A 25,420-nucleotide genomic window follows, 5' to 3' on the forward strand; every position below is an offset into this window, starting at 1 on the left:
AAATCCATTCTACTAACACTATTCATGGAAATGGTGGTACACTTGTCCTCCACACCAATTTTCAGATAAATTTATCTATCTGGCATTAATCAGACCTAAAACAAACAGAAGGACCTCCTTTGAATTCGTAATTTGCATAGCCAAATGGGAAGATGTGGACCATTGACCACTGACCATCGCAGTCTATCAGTGAAGTAAATGCTCATTTTCTCAAGTTCAGTTTGAAGGATGTCTACCAGCAATCTCTTAACACCTTCCATTCATGTAGCCCAGCAGCTGTGAAAAACATCTGTTCTTAGACAAAATATGGCAGCATGGTTTCTTTCCCTTTATTGAAGAATCAGTATCCATGAAAATATGTGAAGAAATTACAAACAAATGGATTTTTTTTTCCCTGATAAAAGTGAGCATAACACTTCATTTTCTCTGCAAGCAGAGATGTAATACTGCAAAATGTGCAGTGTATTTGAATTTCTGCAGATGTGTCCTCAGATGAAATTATCTAATATTCATCTGTTTATAGCTGCTGAGGATACTGGACATTTGGTCTATCTGTCCAATGCTGTGTATGTTCGTTCAACACTTTCTCACATCTCCACTATTTTATTCTTGTCTCACCAAACACTGTCACATTTATGTGTTGTTACTCATGGAAAGTAAGCAGAGAGCTTGAACTCCACAGACTTCCTCTAGTTGCTTAACACAGATTCTGAACAGCCCTAGAAGTTATGGCAGGACTTTTCTGTCTCGTGCGTCAGGCAGTCCGAGATTATTATTTTTTGGGGGGGGCGGAGGGGGGTGGGTGGGTGGTGTGTGTGTGGGGGGTGCGGGGCAGGGAAGTCCTTTCTCTGATTCAACTTTGCCTGCCTGATTTGAACGGGATTGGACTGCTCCAGTAAATAAAAATAGCTCAATTTCAGATTGCCCATCCTTAATCGAACCATTACCTAATATTCGGTGCCCTGTGTTACAACCAACAGATACACCCTCAGAGAGCGACATTTTAGCTTTACGGTGCACAAATAACTGCTTGAGTCGTACGTAAATTAACGCATAGGACTACAGAGTTAATTTAGGTCGAAACAGACCCTGGGAGGTCACTTAGTTCCCGCTGAGTAGCAGGAACCGACCTCTCTCCGGGCTTCACGGGATTTTTGAGCGACACCATGTAAGCAGCAAGCGCTTTTCTTCCAGCATTTGTTAAGAAACACCTCAAGAACCTGCTGCAGGCATCAAAACGGGCCACCTAACTACCTCGCTAATACAAGAGCTGCTTGTCGTTGTTGTCATTGCCCCTTGTGTTGAGGATCCGCCCGCCGCGGCCGGTGCCCAGGGCGCTGGGCGGCCCCGCGGTCGCTGAGGCGGCGGGTGCGCACGGCCCTGCCAGCAGCCTCGGGCACCCGGTAAAGCCGATCGGGACGGATTTTCACCCAAACCTCTTTCTTTGTACAGCACCGGCCATTTCCACAACTCCAACGACAGGGCAACGCGCGGGGCGGGGCGAAACACTGCCACAACAGCACCGCCCCTCACACCGCGGGCAAGAAGCGGCGGAGCGCACCGCAGCGGATCACAGACTCCCCGCCTTCCCGCCCGCTTGCCGGCGTTCCCGACGCGCACCGCGCACTTCGTCACAGCCGCCCGCTCTCTCTATTGGTGAGAGGGGGTCGCCGCGCGCCGCGGCTGTGCCCGCCCCAGCTCCGTTTCGCCCCGTTCCGCTCCGCTCCGGCGCGCTGGGCTCAGCTCGGCTCGGCTCGGCTTCGTTCCGTTCCGTTCCGTTCCGGGGAGGCGCTGCGCTACGGCATCGCGATGGCGATGGAGGTGCCGAGGATGGAGGGTGACGTGGAGGATGGCGAGCTCTCCGGCTCGGACTCCGACATGCCCGGCGCCGGCTCCCCCGGGGACCCGCAGCAGGTGCGGAAGGGGAGGTGGCAGGCGGCGAGGCCCGGGCTCTAGCCGGGGCCGCGCTACCCTTGGCGGCGGGCCGCGGGAGGCCCAGTCCAGGAGAACGCAGCGAGAGGGCCGCCGCGGCCCTGCCGGCGGCCGTGATGCTCCGCTGCCAGCCGGAGGGCGGGAGGCGCTGGAGGGGCCCGCTGGGGAGCGGGGGCGGCCGAACCGGGGCGGTGCTCGGCGCCTGCGGGAGAGTAGGCCCCGATACGGCCCGGGCGGCGGCGCCAGGGGGCCTTTCCCGGGAGTGACCGCTCCTCCTGGGCCCAGGAGCCGGCTCGTTCCTCCGGTGCCCGCTTGTTTGGGAGAACCGCGTGCTGTCGCGGGGCGCGGGAGGCCTTTGTTGTTGCTGGGCACGGTGTTTGCTGAGCGAAGGAGAATGCTCACCGGTACCGTTGGCCGCTTCAAGAACAATAGAAACAAGCCGTTGTAAAAACGCGTGACAGCCGTGAGTGGCGAATACAGCTTCCTTTGACTCTACGGCTCTTTTACGTCTGTCAGTTGCTGAAGGGTTGTCACTTCCAAGTGCCTCATGCTGTTTTCAAGTTAGAGTCTGTTATGAACTTTATGAGGAATTTCTGATGGTGTGTGGGCAGGAAAAAATTTCAAAATAAGATGAAGCAGTGTATGACGCTGTATGTGTAAGGATTTTTTCTTTAGTTATTTGATTTATTTGCAATATAGTTCTGGGATGTGTAGCACGAAATAAATTATTATGTATGTGGGATGTTTCTTAATTTATGGAGTCATTAGTGTTTTGCATTATGGAATACGTTTGACATTAAAGGTTTGTATTTCATAACATAAACTAAGTTGAAGACTTCTTGTTTTCTGTTTGCTAGTAGGAGGAAAAAGAAATGGTGCCATAATGTTGTTGAAAGCAGTAAGGTTAAAGAAGGATTTTTATTTCATCTGGAACTGAAGGAAGAGGTCATCTTTTTAAAGATTGCAGGATAGCACATGACTATATGGTAGGAAATCAGTTAGGGAAAAACTGGAGTTATGAGTAAGGAAAATGCTTGCCGCAGAGTAGCACAGACACCATGTCCAAAAGTTTCCAGCAATTGGTAATAATAATTCTTGGTTGCGGTACCCATGGTGTTTTCACAGGTTATGCACATTTGGCTTTCATATTTTAGTTTATCTCTCAGGTGTATAGAGAAACAGCATTTCTTGAATATTTTTATATCAATGGGACTTTTCTTGTGGAGTATGTTGAAACCTTTAGGGATTTTTGACCTAATTAATAAGAAGCCATAGTGAGTCTGTGATATCTTTCTGGTTTAACGGAAGAAAACTCCTGTTCTACTGTAAGGTACTACTGTCCCCAGCTGGTCATGTGCTGTCCCGATTGAACCAGAATCACAAAACACTGTTAGCTTCTCGAAGTCTGAGCAGCATCCAAGTTTTGTGGGTTTGGTTTTCATTGTTTTCATCATTTTTTGTTGTCACTTGAGTCTCTGGGAGCACTATTGTGGTTGCAGATCATTAGCCTTGACACCTTTCAGGCTCTGTAGAGAATATTAATTTCTATGCTGTTAAAAAAAACCCAACCTAAAACGCCTCTGGTAAGTTGCTATGGTGGTTTGTTTTTTTTAATCTTTCTTAGAACTGCTGTGCATATTGTGTCTTTGTCCAATTTGGGAATTTTAATAGTCTCGTAATAATTCAACAAAGATTACATTAAGAGGATTAGCGACTCCTGGTATGTGTTTGCTGTAGCAGACATGCTGTCTTTCATATACAAGCATTCAAAATACAGAAGTTTCATAGGATGCTCCTGTCAACTGTAGTTCAAAAGGTGCTCACAGAGAACTACCCAAACAGTCACGTGAGTCAGAATTAAGTTTGCTAGCTAATCAAATCTTCAGAGTGATTTGATAGCTCTTTTAATTTACAAGACTAATTAAATTAATGGACGTTTACTTTTTCACTTCAGAAATCCCATGATGGCAATGATTCAGGCAGACCGTTCCAGAGCAGCATTTCATCGTGTGCACCAAATGTTCCTTATCGGACAACCAAAAGTGTGGATTCAAGTGATGAAAGCTTTTCTGAATCTGATGATGACAGCTGTCTGTGGAAACGAAAACGACAGAAATGTTTCAACTCTCCTTCTGTGAAATCTGAGCCTTTTCAGTTTAGCCAGAGCCACCAAAACCAAACTGCTCTAGGTGTCAAGAAGGTCAACAACATTTGGGGTGTGGTACTCCAGGAGCAAAATCAGGATGCGGTAGCTACTGAACTTGGGATTCTAGGCATGGATGGTAGTATTGACAGAAGCAGGCAGTCTGAGACTTACAATTATTTATTGGCTAAAAAGCTGAGGAAGGAAGCTCAGCAAAAGGAGGCAGAGACTTTAGATAAAGAACTAGATGAATACATGTATGACGACAAAAAAACATTGCCATCAGAAGAAGAAAATGGGCAAGGCTTTCTCAAACGGAAGCGGCCTGTAAAAGATAGACTGGGTGAAAGACAAGAAATGAAATATAAAGGAAGGTATGAGATAACAGAAGAAGATTCGGAGGAAAAAGTGGCAGATGAAATTGCTTATCGGTGAGTTTAATAACAGTATTATTTTCACTTCTGTAAGTATTGGTAAACTGTTGATGGAAAAGAGGGGGGGGAGAAAAAAGCTTTGTTATTGCTAAATTTGTAAAATGTCATACCAGATTACAAAAAGCATGAGTGCCTTGTGTGTGTTTCCAGAATCCTGGGATTAAAATGCAGCATTATGGCTGGTATGTTGTAGAAGCATCCAGTGATACTGCCTAACTATTTAACTCTTTTTTTTTTTTTTTTTTTTTTTTTTTTTTTAAAGGTCCACTGAAATTGCTTGTTATTTGGGAACAATGGCAAGGAAAAATATTGTTTCTCATGGTACAGATTAAGTAATGGCTTTTTTAGGAAATACCCCATGGGTAGAGATGTGTGTTTGGAGTTGGACACCACAAAACACCTGCTGTGGACACCATGGGAATCTGGCAAAGTTGTAAATCTTTGAAACTGTAGATTACTGGGACTGTGTAGTGTTTTGGAGAGCACAGCTTCTGAAATACACGTGCTTTTTACATGATACATGCTTGTCTGAAGACCAAGGTTAGACACCAGCACTGAAATCAAGCCTTACCTCTTTCTGTGTGGTTCTGTCGATCCATCACGGAAGGCCACCAGGTTGGTCAGGCAGGACTTGCCTTTGGTGAAGCCATGCTGGCTGTCTTGAATCACCTCCCTGTCCTCCATGTGCCTTAGCATTGCTTCTAGGAGGATCTGCTCCATGATCTTCCCAGTCACAGAGGTGAGGCTGACAGGTTGGTAGTTCCCAGGGTCCTCCTTTCTACCCTTTGTAAAAATGGGTGCTCTGTTTCTTTTTTCCAGTCACCAGGGACTTCACCTGACTGCCATGGCTTTTCAAATGTCATGGAGAGTGACTTGGCAACTACATCAGCCAATTCCCTCAGGACTCTGGGATGCATCTTGTCAGGTCCCATGGACTTATGAATGTTCAGGTTCCTTAGATGGTCACGAACCTGATCTTTTTTTTATAGTGGGAGCAACTTTGCTCCCCGAGTCCCTATCTTGTGGCCCATACACTCGAGAAGTGGGAAGAATAGTTGCTGCTGAAGACTAAGGCAAAAAAGTTATGGAGTGCTTCAGCCTTCTCCTCATCTGTTGTTACCAGCTTGCCAGTCATGTTCATCGGGAGGCATACACTTTCTGTAACCTTCCTTTTCTGGCTTTTTATTATTCTTTGCATCCCTTGCCAAGTTCAGCTTCAGCTGCGCCTTGACCTTTTTCAGTGGTGCAAGGGAAGAAAATGATGGTAAACAGGAAACAAGTTACAAGATTTACTGACAGCCTGATGTTTAAATAAAACCTGGGTTTATTGATCATTATTGATTTCTTACATGTCATACTTAGTCTTGCCAGATGCTGAGATATAGCAGTTAGACAATTATTAATACTGTCACTGGTTCTTGGTAGCTTCTCATTTATGAATTTGGAAACTTTGAGCATGTCTCTCTTAGTAAACTTTTCTTTGTTATATTGAGCTTCATCAAAATAGAGCAGAAGTCCCTTTTTTCTAATTGTTTATGGTAGTAGTGGCACCGAACTGCACCAGTAGGATTGTGGTTATACACATCACAGCGCTGTTGTTTGATCTGTGCTGTGCTATCTGTGCCTGGATTCATAACCTTTTGTTGTGCTGGTCCACACAACAAAGAGTTTTTCTGACCATCTTGTGACATGTTTTGCCCTTTACCTTGTTCAGTTCCTGTTGCAGTGCACAGCTGCTTGTGAAAGCAAGCATACATGAGGATTGTGTAGGGCCAGAATGAACACTAGGTGGGGATTTGACTGTTTAAGCTGCCACTGAGACTGACAGGAGGTCTATTTAACCAGCTGTGTAAGGAATCCTGGTTATCTTAGTTCTCTGCATCTTGTGAGAAACTTCTCTGTCTCTTCCAATAATTCACGATTTAAATGTTTGTAGGACTGAGTTCTAAGAAAGCATTTACCTTCTGGTGTTTTATCATTCATTGAACTCAGTGAAATTAAACAAAGTATAAAGTTAAGTGTGTTGGGTAATCCTTTTCATGATTAGGACAATTGTCACTAAAATGTGAGTTTTAACATTTAATTTCAGGTAACTTCAGTCATACAGTTGAAGCAGTTGAAGCTAGCCTGTTCTAAATAGTTGTTCACGACTGGTCAGACACGTTCTGTTATGCAGCTGTTTTAACATACCCAAATTTATAGCATAGTAATTTCACTTGAAGCAATTAGGCTAGACAGTGGTCTTCAAGAAATTTTTGTCATGATGGTGGTCTGTTGGTCCCCAAAGTGTAAAACCACTTGGCTGTAGTACTTGGTACTGTGCTCAGTGAGAAGCTTTACCACTTAAAAAATGAGAATTTTGAGTATGAAGTCTTGCTCTGAACAAGTGGTATTGATTTGTGGTCTTGCGGTGCTTTCCAGTGGGAGTATGTACTTTGGCACAGTGAATTGATGCTATGTAAGTCACTCTTTTCCTGCAGATTGACAATGAAGATTTCTGTATGAGGACATGGCTGCTAACAAAAAAAGATGATTTAACTCAGTAATATTGCAATTTTTTTTTCCTTGTTTGCATTTTATAGGTTATAATAGATTAGTCAACAGATTTCTTTTTTTATTGTGTAGGTTTGTGTGAATGGCACATGATACGAGGGAACTTTTACACCTAACTGTTGTCTCTGGTTAATTGTTGATTTAACTGTAAAAGGTGCGGTGATTTTAACTGTTAAATGTGCAACAGACTTTTATACTTTAATTTCAGAGATTTATACAGGTCTTTGCAGTTTCTTATTGGGTTTAATCTTTCACACATCAATAGAAGAAAAATAATCAGTGAACACATTTTCATTGAAACATTTTTAAAATGCATGCTTTAGAAAATACTATCCCTCAGAAGGTGAGTGTTGCATTCAAGAAGCCATTAAAACACATTTAAATGTAATGACTCTTTAATTTTATCACAATTTTATGTCCCACAGAATGCATTATTCCTTATGGAAGTTCCATGGTCAGTTTTACTCTAGAAATTATACTGACAGTAAACATGCCTCTCTTTCCCCTCTTCTCAGGCTTTGTGAGCCAAAGAAAGATTTAATTGCCCGAGTAGTGAAAATAATTGGGAAAAGAAAAGCTATCGAACTGCTTATGGAAACAGCCGAAGTGGAACAAAATGGTGGACTGTTCATAGTGGTAAGAAAAATGTGATATTGTGGGTTGGTGGGGGCGGGGGGGGCACACACAACTTTTTGCTTGTAGAAACTTTATGGGGTACTATTGCACAGCTTTCCTGTTGGACAGGTTCTCCCAGCGTTTCATGGCCTTCCCTCACTGTGAAACTTGCCTTAATAAAGACTAATGTAACCTTCCAGCAGGATTTGAGTAAACAGTGAGATAAGTGAACCTGGAAATTAATTGCCCAATTTTTTGTACTGACATTAGTATCTGATTTGCAGTGATAACATTGTGTCTGTTACTCTGCCTCCCACTTAAGATCTGTCCGTGACAGACTTGAGAGTGAAGGATTCTGAAGCCTGAATAAAAGCTTGTCATGTTAGGACACAGGTGAAGCCCCTGGCACATTGCTTCAGTAAGTCAGGTGAATGTTTGGCGGCACTGACGTGTATCTACTGGGTTAATCAGCATGCCATCAGAGGTCAGCATACTCAGTGGTGAACATTTCTAATGTAACATTTGAAGAGCATCTTTCAAAAGGGAATCTGTTAGCTTTATTAGAGACCATTGGCTGGTGTATCAGCAGAGCAAATTTCTGTTACAAATCATGGTTAAAATCATATACTTAATGGTTAGGTTATCAGTTTCTCAATATGTTTTTGTTTTTATTAAATAATGAGCCTCAGTGCAAAAGTGGGAGGGAACTAGTAAGTACTTTCAGACCTTTGGTTATAATTTCCATCTTCTAAGTTCCATCATCAGATGGAGAGGAGGAAAAAAAAAAAAAAAGAAGAAAAAAAAAAATTTAAAAAACCCCTCCAAAACAAAGAAGAAACCACCGCCAATGTCACCCAGCACCCCAGCCCCCCCAAAGCAAGAACTTTCTAATTAGCAACCTGTCTTAGAAGCAGTCTGTTGTCTGGAAAGATTAAAAGTACTTATTAACAACAGTTTACCAAGGACATGAAAGGACACAACTCCTGGTGACACAGGTTCCTTTGGCTGCAGATCAAGCGTACACTGTTTGAAAGGCAGATCATACTGGTTTTCTTGGTTAGAATTTTGTGCTGGTAGGATCATAAAAGTATGTGGCATCTGCTGCTTCAAGAACATACTTTAAAATTTAACTTCTCTGTTTGTAGAACTTACTGTATTTTTATTTGTTATTTAGCCGGAGAGTATCACATCTAATACTGTATCAGAGCACTGGAGTAACAGTTCAACTTTATGTACTATGAATGGTAATTGAATAATAGTATGACAATTAGTGCTTAGAATTTACAGGGGTTTCAAAGCTCAGTCTGTTTGTGCTTCAGTATGGCACATTGCACCACTGCTGTTACACGGAAAACTGTTGACGCATAGAACTAATGTTGTGGGGAGAAACTTTAAAGTACGTGTTGTGTTTCATATGCCTTAGGCAGAAATGTGAAATCCTGCAGACATGCAGATATGTTGTAGAATTGCTGAGGGCAATTTAAAACCCCCCAAGTTCTACATAATTTTATGAAATTAATTTTTGTCATTTTACTGGGTTTATGTGTTAGGAATGTTCTGAATATTTAACCTACTGTATACAATATTGCAGATGTAAGAGTAGTTAGAATACTATTCACGTTTTGTTCCTGCACTGCCAAAATGAGATTTAGTGTATAGTTGAACACTTTGGTATTGTGCTCTAAAGCAAATTTTTGGTAATGTTTAGTTTACCTGTTCAAATGTAGCAAGGTGGTTATTGACCTTCTTATGACTACTTCAATCACAAATAAAACATAGCCAGGGTTGTTTTTAGGCAATACAGCAGACCTTAACTCTTTTTATTCTGTCTCAATACAAAGCATTGTCTTAGATGCTGTTTTTATATCAACGCTTAGATATTAAGCTTGCTGTTACTAATTTGCTCGTTCCTATTAAGAACGGTACAAGAAGAAGAACACCAGGGGGCGTTTATTTAAACCTGCTGAAGAACACACCTAGCATCAAAGAAGAACAAATCAAGGTAAAATTGTCAAGAGTGCAAATGATTGTCCAAAGTAAATCTTGTGGTTTTTTTCTGCTAACTATATTATGATCGAATCTCTCTCATAACTTCTAGCAAGTTTAACTCTATATTCCAAAGAAACCAGCTTTTCACATTCAAAATATAAGGAAAAAAAAAAACCCACAGAAAAATTGATGAATTGCCATTCACACTAGGCAGAGGGAACATCTTTTGTGTATTGCTAGTCACAAAAACCTGTTGAGGATGAGGAGACCGTATAGAGTCTGAAGAGATAAACATTGAATTTTCCTTAATTTGTATATGCCTTCCAGCAATCGTATCTGCAGTTGCATTTCTCCCTTTGGAGCTCTGTGTCATTGTCCATGGATTGAATGGCATTCTCTTATAGAGCATTTTTGTCCTATATAGGTCCAGCTGTAGCACCATGCAGTTTTCCTATTAAGTCAGAAACTGGTCTGAACCTAGTCTGAATTCCTCGCTGGTCTCATGTGTGGTGCTCGCCAAATTAGTTTTATCAGGTTTTAAGTATTATGGCTTTTCCTTTTAGGGTATGAAATAGGCTGAGGTGGTATTTTCTTCATTCAATTAAAACTTTTTTTTTTAATGATATTTGCCACTGTATTAAAGCTTTTGTTAAAAGAAAGACTCGTTTATTTTGCTTGTAGGTGGCTACAGCTCACTCTGCAAACCATCCTAGAATCCTCTACTGGGAACTGAGAAACAAATCAACTGTGTTTTATGTTTAAAAAAAACCCCAACCACAAACCAACCTTTCATAGCTTACAGTGGTCACAAGAAGTTGCAAGTTGGATCACTTTACCTCATTACAAAAAAAGATTTGCTTTTTTACACCTCTTCCAAAAAATTGCTCTTCTACCCCTCTTCCATGCCCTATGTCTCATTCTTCTCTCGCTGATACTGGCAAGTGTTTAATGAGGCAGCAGTTTTCACTCTAGGAACTTGATTGATAGTATGAGACATCATTTGTCATATAGCCCCGCGGGAATACTGCATAATCTTGTTGTCATAGTGGTTGCCATGTATACAAGTCACAGATTTGCATATCCTTAGCACTTGACATGCAGCTTTTGGGAAGAAAAAAAATTTAATGTTTTCTGTATGCAACTTGGTTTTTTAAAAATAAGCAGGGAAAAAAAGGCATGTAGCAGCATGTAGCTCTGCTACATAATATTCTCCCTCTTGAAATATGGAGGAAATTTGTAAGTCATATCTGGCAGTAAAAAGGATGTTAATGGAGTTCACAAATGTTTGACAGTAAAGATCATGAGACCTGGACTTGAGTTTCAATTGTGGAAGAGAATTTTCTCAAGCTATCGTAGAACCTTTGGTTGTATTTTCTCTACAGGTCCCTCTGTATGGCAGCACAACATTCTGGGTGTTCCTGGTTTTATATCATCAACAAACTTGAAATGAAAGCTTAGTGATACTTACATGAACTTTGACATCTCTAAGAAATTATGTAATAAAATTATTTATGGGGCGTTTTCCTTAAGTGCAGTCTGTCCTCATACTTCTGTCAATAATATGTATCTTAGTTAAATTTTATTGAATAGTACTTACAATAAAAAAAAAAAAATTACTACTTTATGTTTTCTTTAGGAAGCACTACTAAAATGAATATGCCAAACTTTTTTTTGTTTTCTTTCAAGGAAATATTCTATGTGGAAAACCAAAAGGAGTATGAAAACAAAAAAGCTGCTAAGAAGAGGAGAATACAAGTTCTGGGAAAGAAGATGAAAAAAGCCATTAAAGGGCTTAACCTGCAAGAATATGATGATGCATCTCGTGAGACTTTCGCTAGTGATACAAATGAGGCTCTGGCTTCACTGGATGATCTGCAGGAGGGGCATCATGAAGCAAAGATGGAACCTGAAGATAATATTGAAATGGATAATGCTCATGATTTGGAGATCTTCTAGTTACTAGTGTTCTTGTTAGCAAAATCTCTCTAAAACATACTAAATGAGCCTTTCTTATAATCCCATGGCTTCTTGTTTTCATAAGGTGCAGAAACATGGGAGATACTTGATGCTGAAGAACATGGTGTAATTATTAGCTAAATTTAACAGCATGAAAGATGTTAATTGTCCCATTGTTCATTTGCTGAGTCCTCAAAAACTGTTAAAGAGTTTTCTAGATAACAGCTCAGCATCACCAAGTGTGTTCCTTAGGAACGTTTTTTAGCCACATGTTAGGTTTAGGAATTAAGGCTATGTTTTAACCAAATACATCATATTTAATTTGATGAAGCTAACAAAGTCGTCAAGTAAGCAGTGCTCCTCATTACAGTTGAACAGAAAAAGCAGTATAAAGTTAGTCATGATATAAAAGATCATCTGTTCTTGATATGGCAATGTGTTGACAAGAATAGCAGTGTTTGTAGGATTAAGACCTGTAAAAGCTGATTGTTTTGTGAAATAAACTTATTGTTCAATTACCTTTGAATAACAGCCTTGTCAATAAGGAGTGTTGAGCAATGTATGTTTTAAATTTCTGCAGAAGTTTAAACCTTCATATTATCATAGTGACTTGAACTTCCTACCTGTTTTGTCTAGACTTTTTCCATGATTAGACACACACACAGATTATTGTTTTCGAACAAAAAGATTGTATATAACTGAATGCTTTCTGAGTAGTAAGATTTTGCTAATCTGTGTTCCCCTCAAGGGTCTGTAGACTTTACATGCAGGTATAAATCTTTTATGTTGCAATCCTTGTTTCCTTGCCGCTTCTCATGTGTGCGGTAGGATAATGTGCGGCTTGCAGAAGTTTTGAAGTTTTTCTATGCTGACTCTTAAACGATAGTATGCAAAATATTATTTTTTTTACTTGATGCAGAAGACTGATGTGTAGTTTTTAAGTTCAGCTGAAGATGACTTTTATGTTGAATGTTTTTTTTAATACATCTGAAGAACATGTGCGACACTGATAATGTATGTCTAAAATACTTTGTCACTAATAGTTGTGCTTTCTCTGACTAGACACTATTTTCCAGTATAAAATATTTCTGAAATATTAATGAATGAATTCACTTTCAAACTCAACAACAAACTTCTGCACATAAATTCTGTTCACCTGAAGTCCTTGAATTTCAGAAGCAAAGCGTACCACTAAAACATGTAATGAACTGAACAATTCACTACTGTCAAGAGCTGGTATTTAAAGGACTACGATATTTGAAGAAAGTTCTTAAACATACAGCACATCCCATTATATGCTTTACTAAATTTAATTTTGACTTTTCTGTGTTTTTCTGTTCGTGTGCCAGAGCTCCCTGTTGTTAAGAAATTACTCATCAGATGTGAAGCATGCCTTTGCTGGTAGTAGTTTCTCTTGCTGAAATAACAAAAGGTTTTGATTTGTTCATTAACTTTCCTAACCTGTGATAGTCAGAGTACTAAACTGGTAACTTGTGTAAGGGAAACAGAATTTTGTACTATTTAATTAGTTTGGGACGGTGCCATTGGATCCTAGTTTGGGAAACTGCTTGGGAATGTCTTAACAATTTTCTGGATACAGTCAGCAGGTTTTAAAGGTGGTTTAAGTAATTTTTGATTGTTGTGTAATTTGCTGCTTATAAGCACAGTGTATTTTTTAATATTAATATTTTAGTGTTGGTTTCGAAGGTAAGGGTTACTGAAACAATGTGTAAAGTCTTCTCTTTAAGCAAATGATACAGAGTGCCCATTCCTTCCTTCCTGAGTGGCTGGCCTTTGCTTATCTTCTGTTTTTTTCTCTCTTTTTCTGTTTTCTTTGGCTTTCAACAGAGTCCTTTGAAATGGAAGCCTGTTCAAAACAACGAGCAGCTAGTCTGCATTCCTTTTACAGGAGTGAGTTCTTTTTCTTTACCTTTGGTATCAAAAAGATTGCATTAAGCAGGACCAGTTTTTGTGTAGCATTGTAGTAGCTGCAGTCAAGCTTTGGTTTGTTAGTGGAGTGGCAGGGGTGATCCTCCCCTCTCTGTAGCCTGTCACAGACCCCTGCCCTCTTCTGTGGGAAGCATCTACTTGTGCGGCTGTGTGGTGGTAGCAGCCTGGCAGTGACCACACCATAAGTCCATTTGTGACCTTTTGGGGCTTGTATCGAAGCCTTGGGTTGAGCATGGGCAGTGCTGGAGCTGAGAAGCCCGGGGCTTTGGAGGCTGGTGCTGCAGTCACCACAGTTTCCAAAGGGACTAATGGAGAAGTGGGAGGGTGAGAAAGAACAGGCTGTCACATTCCTGCATATTGCTGTAGATCTTCCTGTTTCCTCTGTATCTGACTGAAGTTGCTGGAAGGTGTTGAGAGGTACAGTGGTGGTCATTTTCATCTTCCTCATCAAACAGCTTTTCATTCCTCCCTCTTTATTTACTTAGCAGAAAACTACTGCAAGAGTAGGAAGAATGGGTAAGGCTAGAGGTTTTCTCTCTCAGCCCTCACATATCCAACAGGTTTAGTCCGTCCTAAGCTCATAACTTGACAAGATAGCAGCTCTGTTGTGCTTGTTAGTAGACTACGGCTTGTGACCGAACTGCATTTCATGGGCTGTGTTTTGTTTGGGAACAGATATGCCTTGCTGTTTAGTTTTTAGTAGCTGGTGTTTTACAGACTAAAATGCAAATGTAAGAGTTGGGGTTTGTGTTCTTAAGTTTCTCTGATGGACAGATGTGATGGACGCATCATCTTTGCTGCAAATGTAGACTGTGTAGGGCTGGTACAAATATCACCCTCCATCCCTTAAGCTATGGCAGTGTAATAAGATACCTCTGTCATGCCTGAAGCAGTGAAAATGAGGGAAACATGCTCTGGTTTGAAAACGCAGAGATGGTAACTAAAGATGTTTTTCTTCCTTATATCCCAAATTCAAATACAAAACCAATGCTTTTTGGTATCACAGGGAAAATTAATTTTTTAATGATTCAGTTTTATAGTGGATCATGAAAGCATCACTTTTAAGTATGATTACAGTATTACAGATTGTCCTTCCCCTTCCAAGTAGATGATCTCATTAAAATGTTTTTATGTCCTCTGGGCTTATTAACTGCTATTTGCCAAAATTCTCAAGCAGGCATGGAATGACACAGTGCCTCCTGTGATGCCTTGGAAAGAAGACAGGAAAAATAATTTAAATTTAAATGTAGTGATAGTCAGGTCAGAAAGTGGTTTCGTACTGTATGTGGCTTAATAGTTGTCCCATATTCCCCAAGGTGCTCCTGGGTACCTGCAGCACTTCGTATTGAATCCAGTTCCAAACATGAAGCCAGACGGCAGTGCTTTGCTATTCTCTCTACCTTCTTCATAGTGCTAGCAGGGCATTTTGTCCTGAAGCTTATTACTGTAAAACATATCTAAGTCTTTTATTTTGTTTTTCTTTATTTTGAGCATAATTTTTTTGGTAAAAAAGTGATTGTGACTCCTTTGTTATATTATGAGAAACGGCTAGAGACGGATAGTTGGCACATGCAGGGTTATTCATTCTATGGATAAGTTTGTTAAGGACTGTGTGGTTTCTAAAAGATCTACAAGAATACAGAGGGAGGAAGGGGAAACCAGCAATAATAAGGTATAAAGGTGATGGGAAAGGAATGAAAGGGGATGAATACATTAATTATGACAGTCACTGTCACAGGGAAGTTGAGTTCCTTGTATTTTTTGAGAGTAAAGGTGTGGAGGGGTAGACTGGGTAATGAAGAAAATTATGAGCTTTTCAAAAGGTTTTTTTCCTCAATCTGTCATAAAACTTCACTATGACAACCCTTATTGTTTATCCCCTTAACTTATGCCATCCTCTACTGCTACAGTTTTGACACAGAAAAGCTTGCCAGAGGCATGTTTTTAAACCTCAGTTTATTTTGATGTATGAAGGAGAATTGTATTGATGGCTTCAGTGGATATGGGCTTTCCTGGTGTCCCACTCCTGTTCCTAATTCTTACTGATCAGCAGCAGGTCAAGGGTATAAGTCTGTTTGTGGACTACTGTGGTACTTCAGTGATTCTGGGAATATCCGATCTTGGAGCCTTTGCGTTTTGGTTTGTTTAAGGGATTCAAGAACCTGACAGAGGCAATGATTGCGATTTCCTAGGGCCACGTCTTGCTCTCCAGCTGACCACTTAATCCATGTTGCACAGTGGCAGCCTTTGCAGCAACTGTAGCCTCTTCATAATTTGGACCTACGGCATCCTATCTCATTCATGACCTGCCAGGCCCTAGGAAGTTCTTGCAGAACAAAGCTTCCCAGTATTTAGAAAGGACATATTTGAAGCTTTCTTATGTCCTTATCTGCAATACTGATAGATGCCACTTTTTCAGAGCTGTGGAAGGAGGAAGGAACACTCAGCTGTGATAGACTTGATATAGCCCAGCCAAACACATTTCTAAAATCACAAACATCCAGGCCTAAATGTTGATGAAAATGAGAAATATGTATCTGAAGTTATAACAGGAGACTCTACACACAAGTTTGGTATTCTAGGTTCTACCTTTTAGGTCAATTTTTTTTAATGCTTGTGCGGAGAGATTAATTTTTCAGCTATTACAAAAAAAGAAAAAAAAGGCAAACCAACATTTTTGTCTAATTAAGTAAATGCAGAAAAGTCTTTATCTTGAAAACTTTCCCCAGAAATACATTTTTCCCCTTGAAAGCTCATTTGTGATTCAGTATATCAGCAGTCTTGTTTAAAACATCATCCCTTTGAATGATATTCTTATTTTTCCCCCAAAGTTTCATTTTTTTTAATTTGCCCTCTGTATTTTTCATTTGTTTTGTCAGTTGTTTGGGTTTTTTTTAAATGGTAGTACAGCTATTTACAGTAATTATTTTGTATTTGTGGTTTAATTACCATTGAGGAGTTTTGCATTGACAGACTTCAACCACTGGAATGTCTTTATTCAGCATGCAGAACTTGCTGTAATATATACTGGGGCTCTGGAAGACAGTTCGTTCTCAGAGTATCAGGAAACACTTTGCCATGGAGATGAAAGAAAAGGCATATAAGAAAAAAGAAATGCTTTGAGAAGTGTTAATTGCTGATATCCTCATACATTCCCATGTTTCCAGATACTGGGCAACTGTGGTTGCTCTTATATGCAGAAAACCGATGACCTGCTTTTTCCTCTTAGAAACAAGCTGGAACGGTATAGTATGTCATGTTTAAATTGCACACAAAATTGCACCAGACTGTTGTGTGGACTATTTTCTTTACAGAGAAAAGTAAAAAACCCCTTGCCTTACTGTTGACCTGCGGTCCTTGATAAAGTATGTGAGAAACCAAAATATTTTGGACTTGAGATTTTGATGGAAAAGCAGAATGTCCATGTAGGTGTGCAGGAGATACATAGCAGCCGAGTCCTGCGTTTCCTTCTTGTAAAGTCCTGACAACTTTCTTCTATTCCTCCTACATCTGCTAGAAGTGACACTATTCATTTTTTTCCTTGTGCTTCTGGAGATAAAAATACCCCACCTTATGTTTTGGGGTTTTTTGTTTAAGCAGTACTCCTATTTCTCTGCCTAATTAATACATAAATAAAACACTTAACTCCTCAGTAGCAGGGATAAAATATTCCCAAGCCTACTCCAGTGAACTAAGATTTTCTGAAGGAAGAATTTCTGATCTACTGTCCCTGACACCTTTTAAAAGAAAAGGAGACAAATGCAGAAACCAGGGAAAGTGTGCTGAAGATCTAAGTGAAAAATAAGCTGAAGTAAATGAAAGTATAAACTAAACTCCACAAATGACAGCCGTTGGTTCCAGCCATCCAAATGCCTTCCCTGTAGAGTTGTCATCCCCAGCCAGGTGCATACATCCAAGAAGAGGTGTCATTCAATTTTGTCTTGCAATTCACTTGCCAGCTCCTCACTGTGTAAATACCAAATTGTCAAGCTGGAGGGTAACAAGTGGGAAATCTAAAGAAAAGAATCTTTAATTTTGCTGGGCTTGTGAGTATTATATATGTTTTCCAGAAAGTGTTTTTAATATCCTGGATATCTGTTTGACTTTAGCCTTAAGTGATACAAGTAAGTTTATTTATTACAATGTTTGTCTATATACCTTATTGTCTTTTAAAATATGATATAAAGCATTATTTTAGGTTACTCTCTTGGAAAATGTGTTTTATTCAAAGTTACTGTATCTTCACATTCTGTTTTGTAGTGGACTAATTCTGTTACATCCAATGGATAGAAGCTGGCTTCAAAGCTCAAAAGTACTTACAGAAATAGAAAATTGCCATGGAAACAAATGAGAAGGGCTTTGAAAATTTCTATATAATTACTGTCCGTTTGGTTTTGTGTACATAGAAATACTGATCTCCAAATAGTGTTATTTTTCCTTAAATGGTCTCAGATCTGAAAGAATTGTGTTTATATTCACTTAGGAAAATATATATAATGTATCTTGCACCTTGTTGTTTCTCTCTTCAGAACTTCCACCAGAATGGATAAAAAATCTATGTTGATACAATCTTTTCTACAGAAGGCAATAAAAATGGGTTAATGCATTATTGCTATTAATGCTGAGTGTATTTCTGTCTGCACAGAAAACATGTAACATTCTTTTGTTCTGTTTTTATTCGGTTTTGATTTATAATGCTATTCGTCTGAGCTATTTTCTGCAAAGTGCTTAATTACTTACATTATCCAGATTTTCCCCAATAAAAGGGACTCGAGATCAGTTTCTATGCAAGAACATCGACAGTACCTCTCAAAAGACTGATGCTTCAGTAAAGTCATCTGTTAATTTTAATGAAATCTTTGGAAGTAAATCGAACCTTTTATGTGATTAGGTGGATTTTGTGCAGTGAATTATTGACTGTATAGTGCTCTATTTAATGTTTTCACTTTGGGATGACTATGTCTAAAGAAATCAGAATGCATATGTCTGGAAGGGGCATAGTGGTGTCACATTTTTTTGGTAAGGATTAATTATAACTACTCTTGTCAAAATACTTATAACTGGGAGTAAGACAATACTGAGTACACTTGTGTGAAATTTCCCACAGAAGTTATCTTACAATATCCAGTACCATAGTTGAACAGCTCAGTCTCTTTCCTCTGAAGGTTGCAAGTTGAATATGTCCTTGCGTTCCCTCAATTTCTGATGCAGCTGCGGTCTTGTATACTCCCGGTTTATCCAGAAGAGTGTATAGCAGATTAATACCTGAGCACTACAGTTGTAAAGATGTAATCATCGCTGCACTTTTTGGAATGACTGAATGGAAAGAAGAGGCGACTGAGCAGGTAGGAGAAGAGGGGGCTTTAGGATTCCCTACACTGTGTAGTCAGGTAGTTGAATAAATGTTATTTTTTCTTGCACTACTCTCCCTACCCTGGCAGTATGTCTTGGCTTTCAAGAGTTTTCTGTGCTCAGCAGCTATCTCTGGCAGTTTTAACATGCCTAAGAGTTTCCTCCTTGTAGACCAATACGAATGATTTTCTTTCCTCCCTCCCTTCCTTCCTCACTGCTATAGTTTTGTTTACTATTTGCAGTAGCCCCCAAGCATGTGAATCCTTATCAGGGAAATGGTTTTCAATGTGGAAGGGAGACATAGGCCTGCTGCAATTTACTGCGTACAACAACCACATAGAGAATAGAGAACTGTTACGTGAGACAAGCTTTACAATAATTCTCAGAGTGAGTTCAACACAACAATGACGTGAGGAGTTAAAAAGATCAGGTTAAAGCACGTGTGAAAGATGTTCCTGTAATTGATAGATTACTGCTGATAAATAAAAAATCATAGTACCTGCCCAAGAAATTTCTAGAGGGTGAAATCAAAAGGCTGCTCCAACAAGCCCTTAAAAAGTGAAGAATAGAGTAGGATAGTTCCAATTGGAAGGGACCTACAACGATCACCTAGTCCGGCTGCCTGACTGCTCCAGGACTAACCAAAATTAAAAGCCCATTATTCAGGGCATTGTCCAAATGCCTCTGAAACACTAACGGGCATGTGGAATCGACCACCTCTCTAGGGAGCCTCTTCCAGTGTCGGACCACCCTCTTGGTAGAGAAATGCTTCCGCATGTCCAGTCTGAATGTCCCTTGACACGGCTTTGAACGATTCCCACGCGCCCTATCGATGGATCCCAGGGAGAGGAGATCAGAAGCTCCCTCTCCCCTTCCCCTCCTCAGGAAGCTGTAGAGAGCAATGAGGTCACCACTCAGCTTCCTTTCCTCCAAACTAAACAAACCCAGAGGCCTCAGCCGCTCCTCACAGGACATTCCTTCCAGCTCTTCCACCAGCTTTGCCACACCCATCTGGATGCATGCAAGGACCTTCACATCGTGCTTAAATCGTGGGTCCCGGAACTGCATACAGAACAGCAGACAACACTCCTTTCTGGTGCTTGTGGGAGCTGCCAATCTTGTCTAGGGCATCTGAAGCCTTCCCAGCTGTGAACTGGAAATAATAATGCTGCTAAGCCATCTCTGTAAAATTACCAAGCCCCACAGTGCTGTGCTCTGGGGAGAGATGCCCTCAGAGAGCACAGGTCCAGCTCCCTGACAGTCAAAGCAGGGCAAGGAGGCTGAGCAAGAGCAGAGGGAGAAGCCCCATGGGGCTCTGCTAAGGACAAGGAGAGAAATGGTGGGTGTAACCCCAGGAAAAGGGGGAGAAAGCAGCACGGGTGGGGAGAGCAATGCCCCCTGCACTGTTAGTCACACCAAGACTTCCTCTGCAGTTTTCAGGCCTTTATTTTCTTTCACTGCCTGACAGACTCAGAGGGCCAGGAGCCCTTGAGGGCTGGCACATGCCCCAGCTGCTGGCCCGGCCCTGCTTTCGGCAGCGCCTGGGGCGTTCTTCTAGCGCTGCCGGCGCTTGTTTGGAGGTGAAGAGGCCTCAGGGCTGCCCCCCTTCCTCTTTGGTGGTCGTCGCAGACCCCCAGGGGAGGGTTTGTGCCCTGGCTGGCAGTAGATCAATGTGCCGTGGCCTCCTTGGTCTCCTCTGGGGGCTCTTCTTGCTCCCCAGGGATAGGAACGGGGGCAGAAGAAGGGCTGCTGGGACCCTCGCAAAGGGCAGCTGCGGAGGTGCCAGGGACATTATCTATGTTTATTCCTTTAAGTTTGCCAGAGGGGTCCAGGCCAGGTGTGGGAGACCCTCCTTGGGAGGCAGAAGGGCCACAGGCAGCCACAGGGCTGCCCTCGTGCTCCTGGGCAGCATGGCCGTCCTCCAGGCCCAGCACACGGCGGGCCTCCCTCCTGCACCTTTGGACGGCGACATCAACAAGCTGGTGCACAAATGTCGCAGCACAGTTTTGGAGGGAGGCTCCCAGCAGCTGCACCAGTATGTCTTGATCCAGCCCAAAGGGGACCTGGAGGGCAATGATCAGTTCCTCCACTATGTCTGCCTGTGAATGCTGTCTCCCAAAGGTCAGTCCTGGCTCCTGACGTGCCCAGGTCAGATGGGGCTGGAGGAGAGCTGAGTGGTCCAGGAAAAGGTATAGCCAGGTGCTGGGCCAGAGGTCGCCCAGAGGAGCCTTGGGCAGCTGGTGCTCCACAGGCTGCGGTTGTGTTGCTGCAGGGCTGTGGGCAGCTGGACAGCCAGGAGCTCCTCCTGCCTGGCAGCTGATGACTGATGGTGCTGCAGATGGTGTGACGATGTGCTCCTCAAAGTTGTTGTCTGCCTGCACTGAGTGCACGGTGGAGGTGACCTTCCTCTTGCAAAAAGGGCACTGGGGCTTGCTCTCAGCCCACCGCAGGATGCAGGGGTAGCAGAATTGGTGGAGGCATGGTGGCACAAAGCTGGCCTCCTCCCAGCTGTCCAGGCATATGGGACAGCGGTTCTCCAGCTCCGTGGCCATGCTCTCCACTCGCTGTGGTGGGCTGGAGGGAGCTGGGGATGTTGAGCCGCTCCCTGTCACTGCCGCTGCAGCAGCCGGTGTCATGCTAGAAAAGGAAGACAGGCCACGGTCATTGTCTGGCCTGGGGAGGGGTGGCAGAAATGCCCAGGCCCCTCAAAAAGGACACCCTTCCAGCTCCCCGGGGTGAGGTGTCCCTTCCCAGCTCGCCTCTGCCGCTGCGAGCGCGCCTCCTGGGTGCCCCGGCTGCCTGAAGCTGGCAGGGCCAGGGCTAATCCTCTGATGGCTCTGGTGTTGGGCACGGAGAGCTGCGAGGAGCAACTCCCCGGGCAGGACACCAGCACCAAGAGCTTGCTCAGCACTCCAGCCTCGTGTGCTGCTCAGCCAGAGTGTGGGCAGAAACCGGCTGGGTGGGACTCAGCACCTGGATACCAGCAGCAAGGAGCACCCGGTCACAATCCCTCACTCGGTGACATCGCAGCCCATCCCTTGGTGGCAACAGAACCCATCACTCTGGGATGTCAGGACAGGCCATCTTCACCCATGCTGCCTGCGCAAGCAATGTACTTAATGATTATAACATTCAGATGTGTCCTCTTGTATTCCTAACTGAACATGTGATATATATCTAGATTATATCTAATAGTCAGTGAATCGTGAATCACAAACTGCAAATATAGGTACTATTTTCTATTTTCCTTTAACTTACTTTATTTTAAAAAGCCATATGATAGGTAGTTTGTTTTCCCAGAAAGTCAAGTAGTTATGGCTAAGAAACTGAGAATGTACCTTAAGAACAGATCCTGGAACCCATACCTCAGGTATTAGCAATATATGGAAATAGTAGCAGATATTGTGTCCTAGGTTACAGTGTAAAATGTACCAAAAGGAAAAAAAAAAAAAAGTATTCTATTACCATCTTCAGGAGCTGTTGAGCCCAGGTGGGGCGGTGCTCCCTGCCTCCCCCCTCTGGACTATCTCCTGTTACTGGGCACAACAATGCCTTATCGCCTGACCCATCGATAAGTCGCTCCTGGACTATCTCCTGTTAATGGCCCATCAAGGAACTGCCTCACGACTTCCCATCCCATTGTGAGATGCTCCGCCCGGGGGGAAGGAGCCAAGCAGTCCATGCTAAATATGAACTGAGATCTCCAACACCCTAGCAGCCTTCTTCCACTGGATTCCCAGAGGAGCTTTTCCCCGCACTGGAGTTCCAGAGGACAAGAGCTACCTACTTACCACTGGACCTTCGGAGGAAGACCAGACTCTTTTACCTGATTGCTGCTTCCACAGAACTACATCCATCGCTTCAGGAGGACTGCAGCCAGCATCTTATCAGACTGCTGCTGCCACCCTAACAGGGTGTCAGGTTGTATTTCTGACTCTGTCAGTGTAAACCAGTGGGTTGTGGGTTTTTTTTTTTTTTTTTTTTCCCTGCCTTGTGTTATATATATATATATTAGTAAAGAACTGTTATTCCTATTCCCCATATCTTTGCCTAAAGGCCTGTTAATTTCAAAATTATAATAATTTGGAGGGAAGGGGGTTGCACTTTCCATTTCAAGGGAGGCTCCTGCCTTCCTCCCCAGACACCTGTCTTTCAAACCAAGACATATTGCTAACACTTCCATCAGTTTACACATATAGAATACTCCTTCTACACTGAAACCTCCACTGGCTTGTATGAACACACATACTTTTCACCATTTTGTGGAAATATGGTAATATTAGTGTGTTTTTTAAAGAGTTGATGGCCGAAAGGGATATAATTTAGCTCTGAATTACCTATCTCCTGTTCATGGTACTTTTCTGCATGCCAAAGCACTTAGAAGTAGGCTCTCCCATTGATTTTTTTCCTAATCATCATTACACTCAAATGAAACTCTAAATGCAATGCATAAAAAGAGAAGCTAGTACGTAGGCGATGCAAAGGAAGAAACCGTGGTCTGAAAATCTGTGACCTTCAGAAAGTGTCTGTGGTTAACAAAACATAAAAACACAGAAGAGAGCAGCGAATGCCTGAATTCCTACAGCAAAAGTATGGGAGATCAATTTTGTTCATCCATATGGATAGCAATCATATTGCCATACTGCTATGTATTTTTCAGTTACTCAGGATCAGAAACAGAAGACAGTGACAGCATCATATGATTCAGATGAGAGATAAATATTCCTATATATTTTTAAAATTAATTTTTAGCTAAACCTCCTCCTGATCTGTCTTTTTCATTCTATATATTGGACAAGGAGGTGCCAAATATTGGCAATAAAAAAAAGGAAAGCTCTAAAATGTGGCATAAATGATGTATTTATTCCTGCCACTCTATAATTGAAAAGCATACTGAAACCATCAGGGGACTTGAACAAAAAACAACTCTGAAAGTCAGTATGCAAAATCCATCCACAGACCGTGACACCAGTGGCATTACACTTCAATATATACCTTGGCAAAATGAACTTTTCAGACTTTCTGGATATATGTACAAATAAAAGCTCTCACATGGTTAGCAGGATTTGGTATTTAAACAAACCTGTTCTTAAAAAAGCCTGAAAAGTCCAAACTTTAATTCCACATATGTACTGTAATATAAGGCAAACATTCAACAAAGCAGCCCTGGGTTTCACTTGCCTTGGTATTTCTATTACCTTAAGCTCTGTTTCATGTGTACTTGGGAAGATGTTTTGATTTCGCCCTTGGTTGTGTCCTTCAGTGTTGTCTCAGTCACGGCTAAGGCTGAACCACATCGCTGTTTTCATGACTGTGAAGCAGGACACACACAGCCCTGAAGGGTCAACCCACTACTAAAGACCCAATAAACGTAGTGTGAACAAAATGCAAGTACAAAGATTCTTATACTCTGATTTGAAATCATGTGTACTCAAAGACTTTGGAAAAAAAAAAACCCAAACCTATTTTCTAAAAGAAATCCCTAAGTAAAAATGTTTAGGACCAAGTTTTTGATTAAAAAAAACAAACGTGATGTATCCCATTGTCTTACTCTCTGCTTGAGTAGTCTATACAGAAACATAGGCAGATCACATCAAGGCTGTGTGCACCACAGGAGTGCATAGCAGCCACAGAGACAGCCAGGTCCTATGGCACTGTGTGGTGAGCACGGGGGCTGTGAGAGACAGTCACGACTGATAACCAAGGGAGAAGGAAGAGGGCAAGAAGCAAATAAAATTCTTCGTTCCAAGGCACATACCTAGTTAGAGACCCACGCCTGGTGAGTCAAAGTTTGAGTCCTTCACTTCTCGATCACACCGCACCCACACAACATCAAATCAAGAGGATGGCAAAGGAAATGCTCCTCAACCTGACCGGAGAGAGAAGAATTGTAACACGGGAATTAGGTAAGATTGCAAGAAAGTTTTTCACAAGATAAAGGGCTCTGTTTCTTGCAAATATTACTTACAACGGACAATTAAACTATCTTCAGACACAAACTTCCTCCTGCTGAAATCAAAGAGAAGAGTTCCATCAGTGGGCAGGAACAAAAGTAGACTCTGCAAGCCAAATTCAGCATACCTGCGAAGTACAGGTAACACAGCTTAAACACAAAATGCAGCTCACATGAGCAAGGTGACACTGTGCTTTCTTTGCGTGAGTCAGGGAGAGACCTACAGTCATTCAAAGGACAGTCCTGGCACCTAGCACGAATAGCAGGTAAGTGAAGCGATAATTATATTTGCCTAATTGGATGAATGGAAAAAAGTTTCTGAAAAGGGTTGTTTTTTTCTTCCTTTTTCCCCAAAATGCCCTGTTTGGTGACATCAGGGAAGGCTAACATCTAATTGTTACTTTACTTAATCAGTTTTCAGTACCTTTTGTGTGCTCTGCTTTTAATGAACAATGACTTTCCCTTGATTTTCCAGTCATGACAATTTAATACTGTATTCATTCTCTAAACACTGTAACGAAATGGAAGTATACACATGGAAGT

At 41.8% G+C, this 25,420-nt stretch overlaps 1 protein-coding gene across 1 annotated transcript; it reads left to right on the plus strand.

The window, feature by feature from the left end:
* The first annotated feature begins 1,809 nt into the window (after positions 1-1,809).
* PHAX (phosphorylated adaptor for RNA export) lies at positions 1,810-12,935 on the plus strand. Its single transcript, XM_086479590.1, has 5 exons — positions 1,810-1,914; positions 3,887-4,506; positions 7,578-7,698; positions 9,596-9,679; positions 11,353-12,935. Exons 1-5 carry the CDS (start codon positions 1,810-1,812, stop codon positions 11,620-11,622), a joined length of 1,200 nt encoding a protein of 399 aa, XP_086335716.1. The 3' UTR covers positions 11,623-12,935.
* The last annotated feature ends 12,485 nt before the right edge of the window (positions 12,936-25,420 follow it).

Source organism: Leptosomus discolor, chromosome Z (assembly GCF_034619465.1).
Source record: "Leptosomus discolor isolate bLepDis1 chromosome Z, bLepDis1.hap2, whole genome shotgun sequence".
In the NCBI taxonomy this organism is placed as follows: domain Eukaryota; kingdom Metazoa; phylum Chordata; class Aves; order Leptosomiformes; family Leptosomidae; genus Leptosomus; species Leptosomus discolor.

Bases quoted from the DNA above. Each gene is read 5' to 3' on its own strand.
- PHAX (XM_086479590.1), top strand. From the start codon at position 1,810: ATGGCGATGGAGGTGCCGAGGATGGAGGGTGACGTGGAGGATGGCGAG. The intron at 1,915-3,886 runs GTGCGGAAGGGG...TTTTCACTTCAG, and splicing joins CCCCCGGGGACCCGCAGCAG to AAATCCCATGATGGCAATGA. The intron at 9,680-11,352 runs GTAAAATTGTCA...TTTTCTTTCAAG, and splicing joins TCAAAGAAGAACAAATCAAG to GAAATATTCTATGTGGAAAA.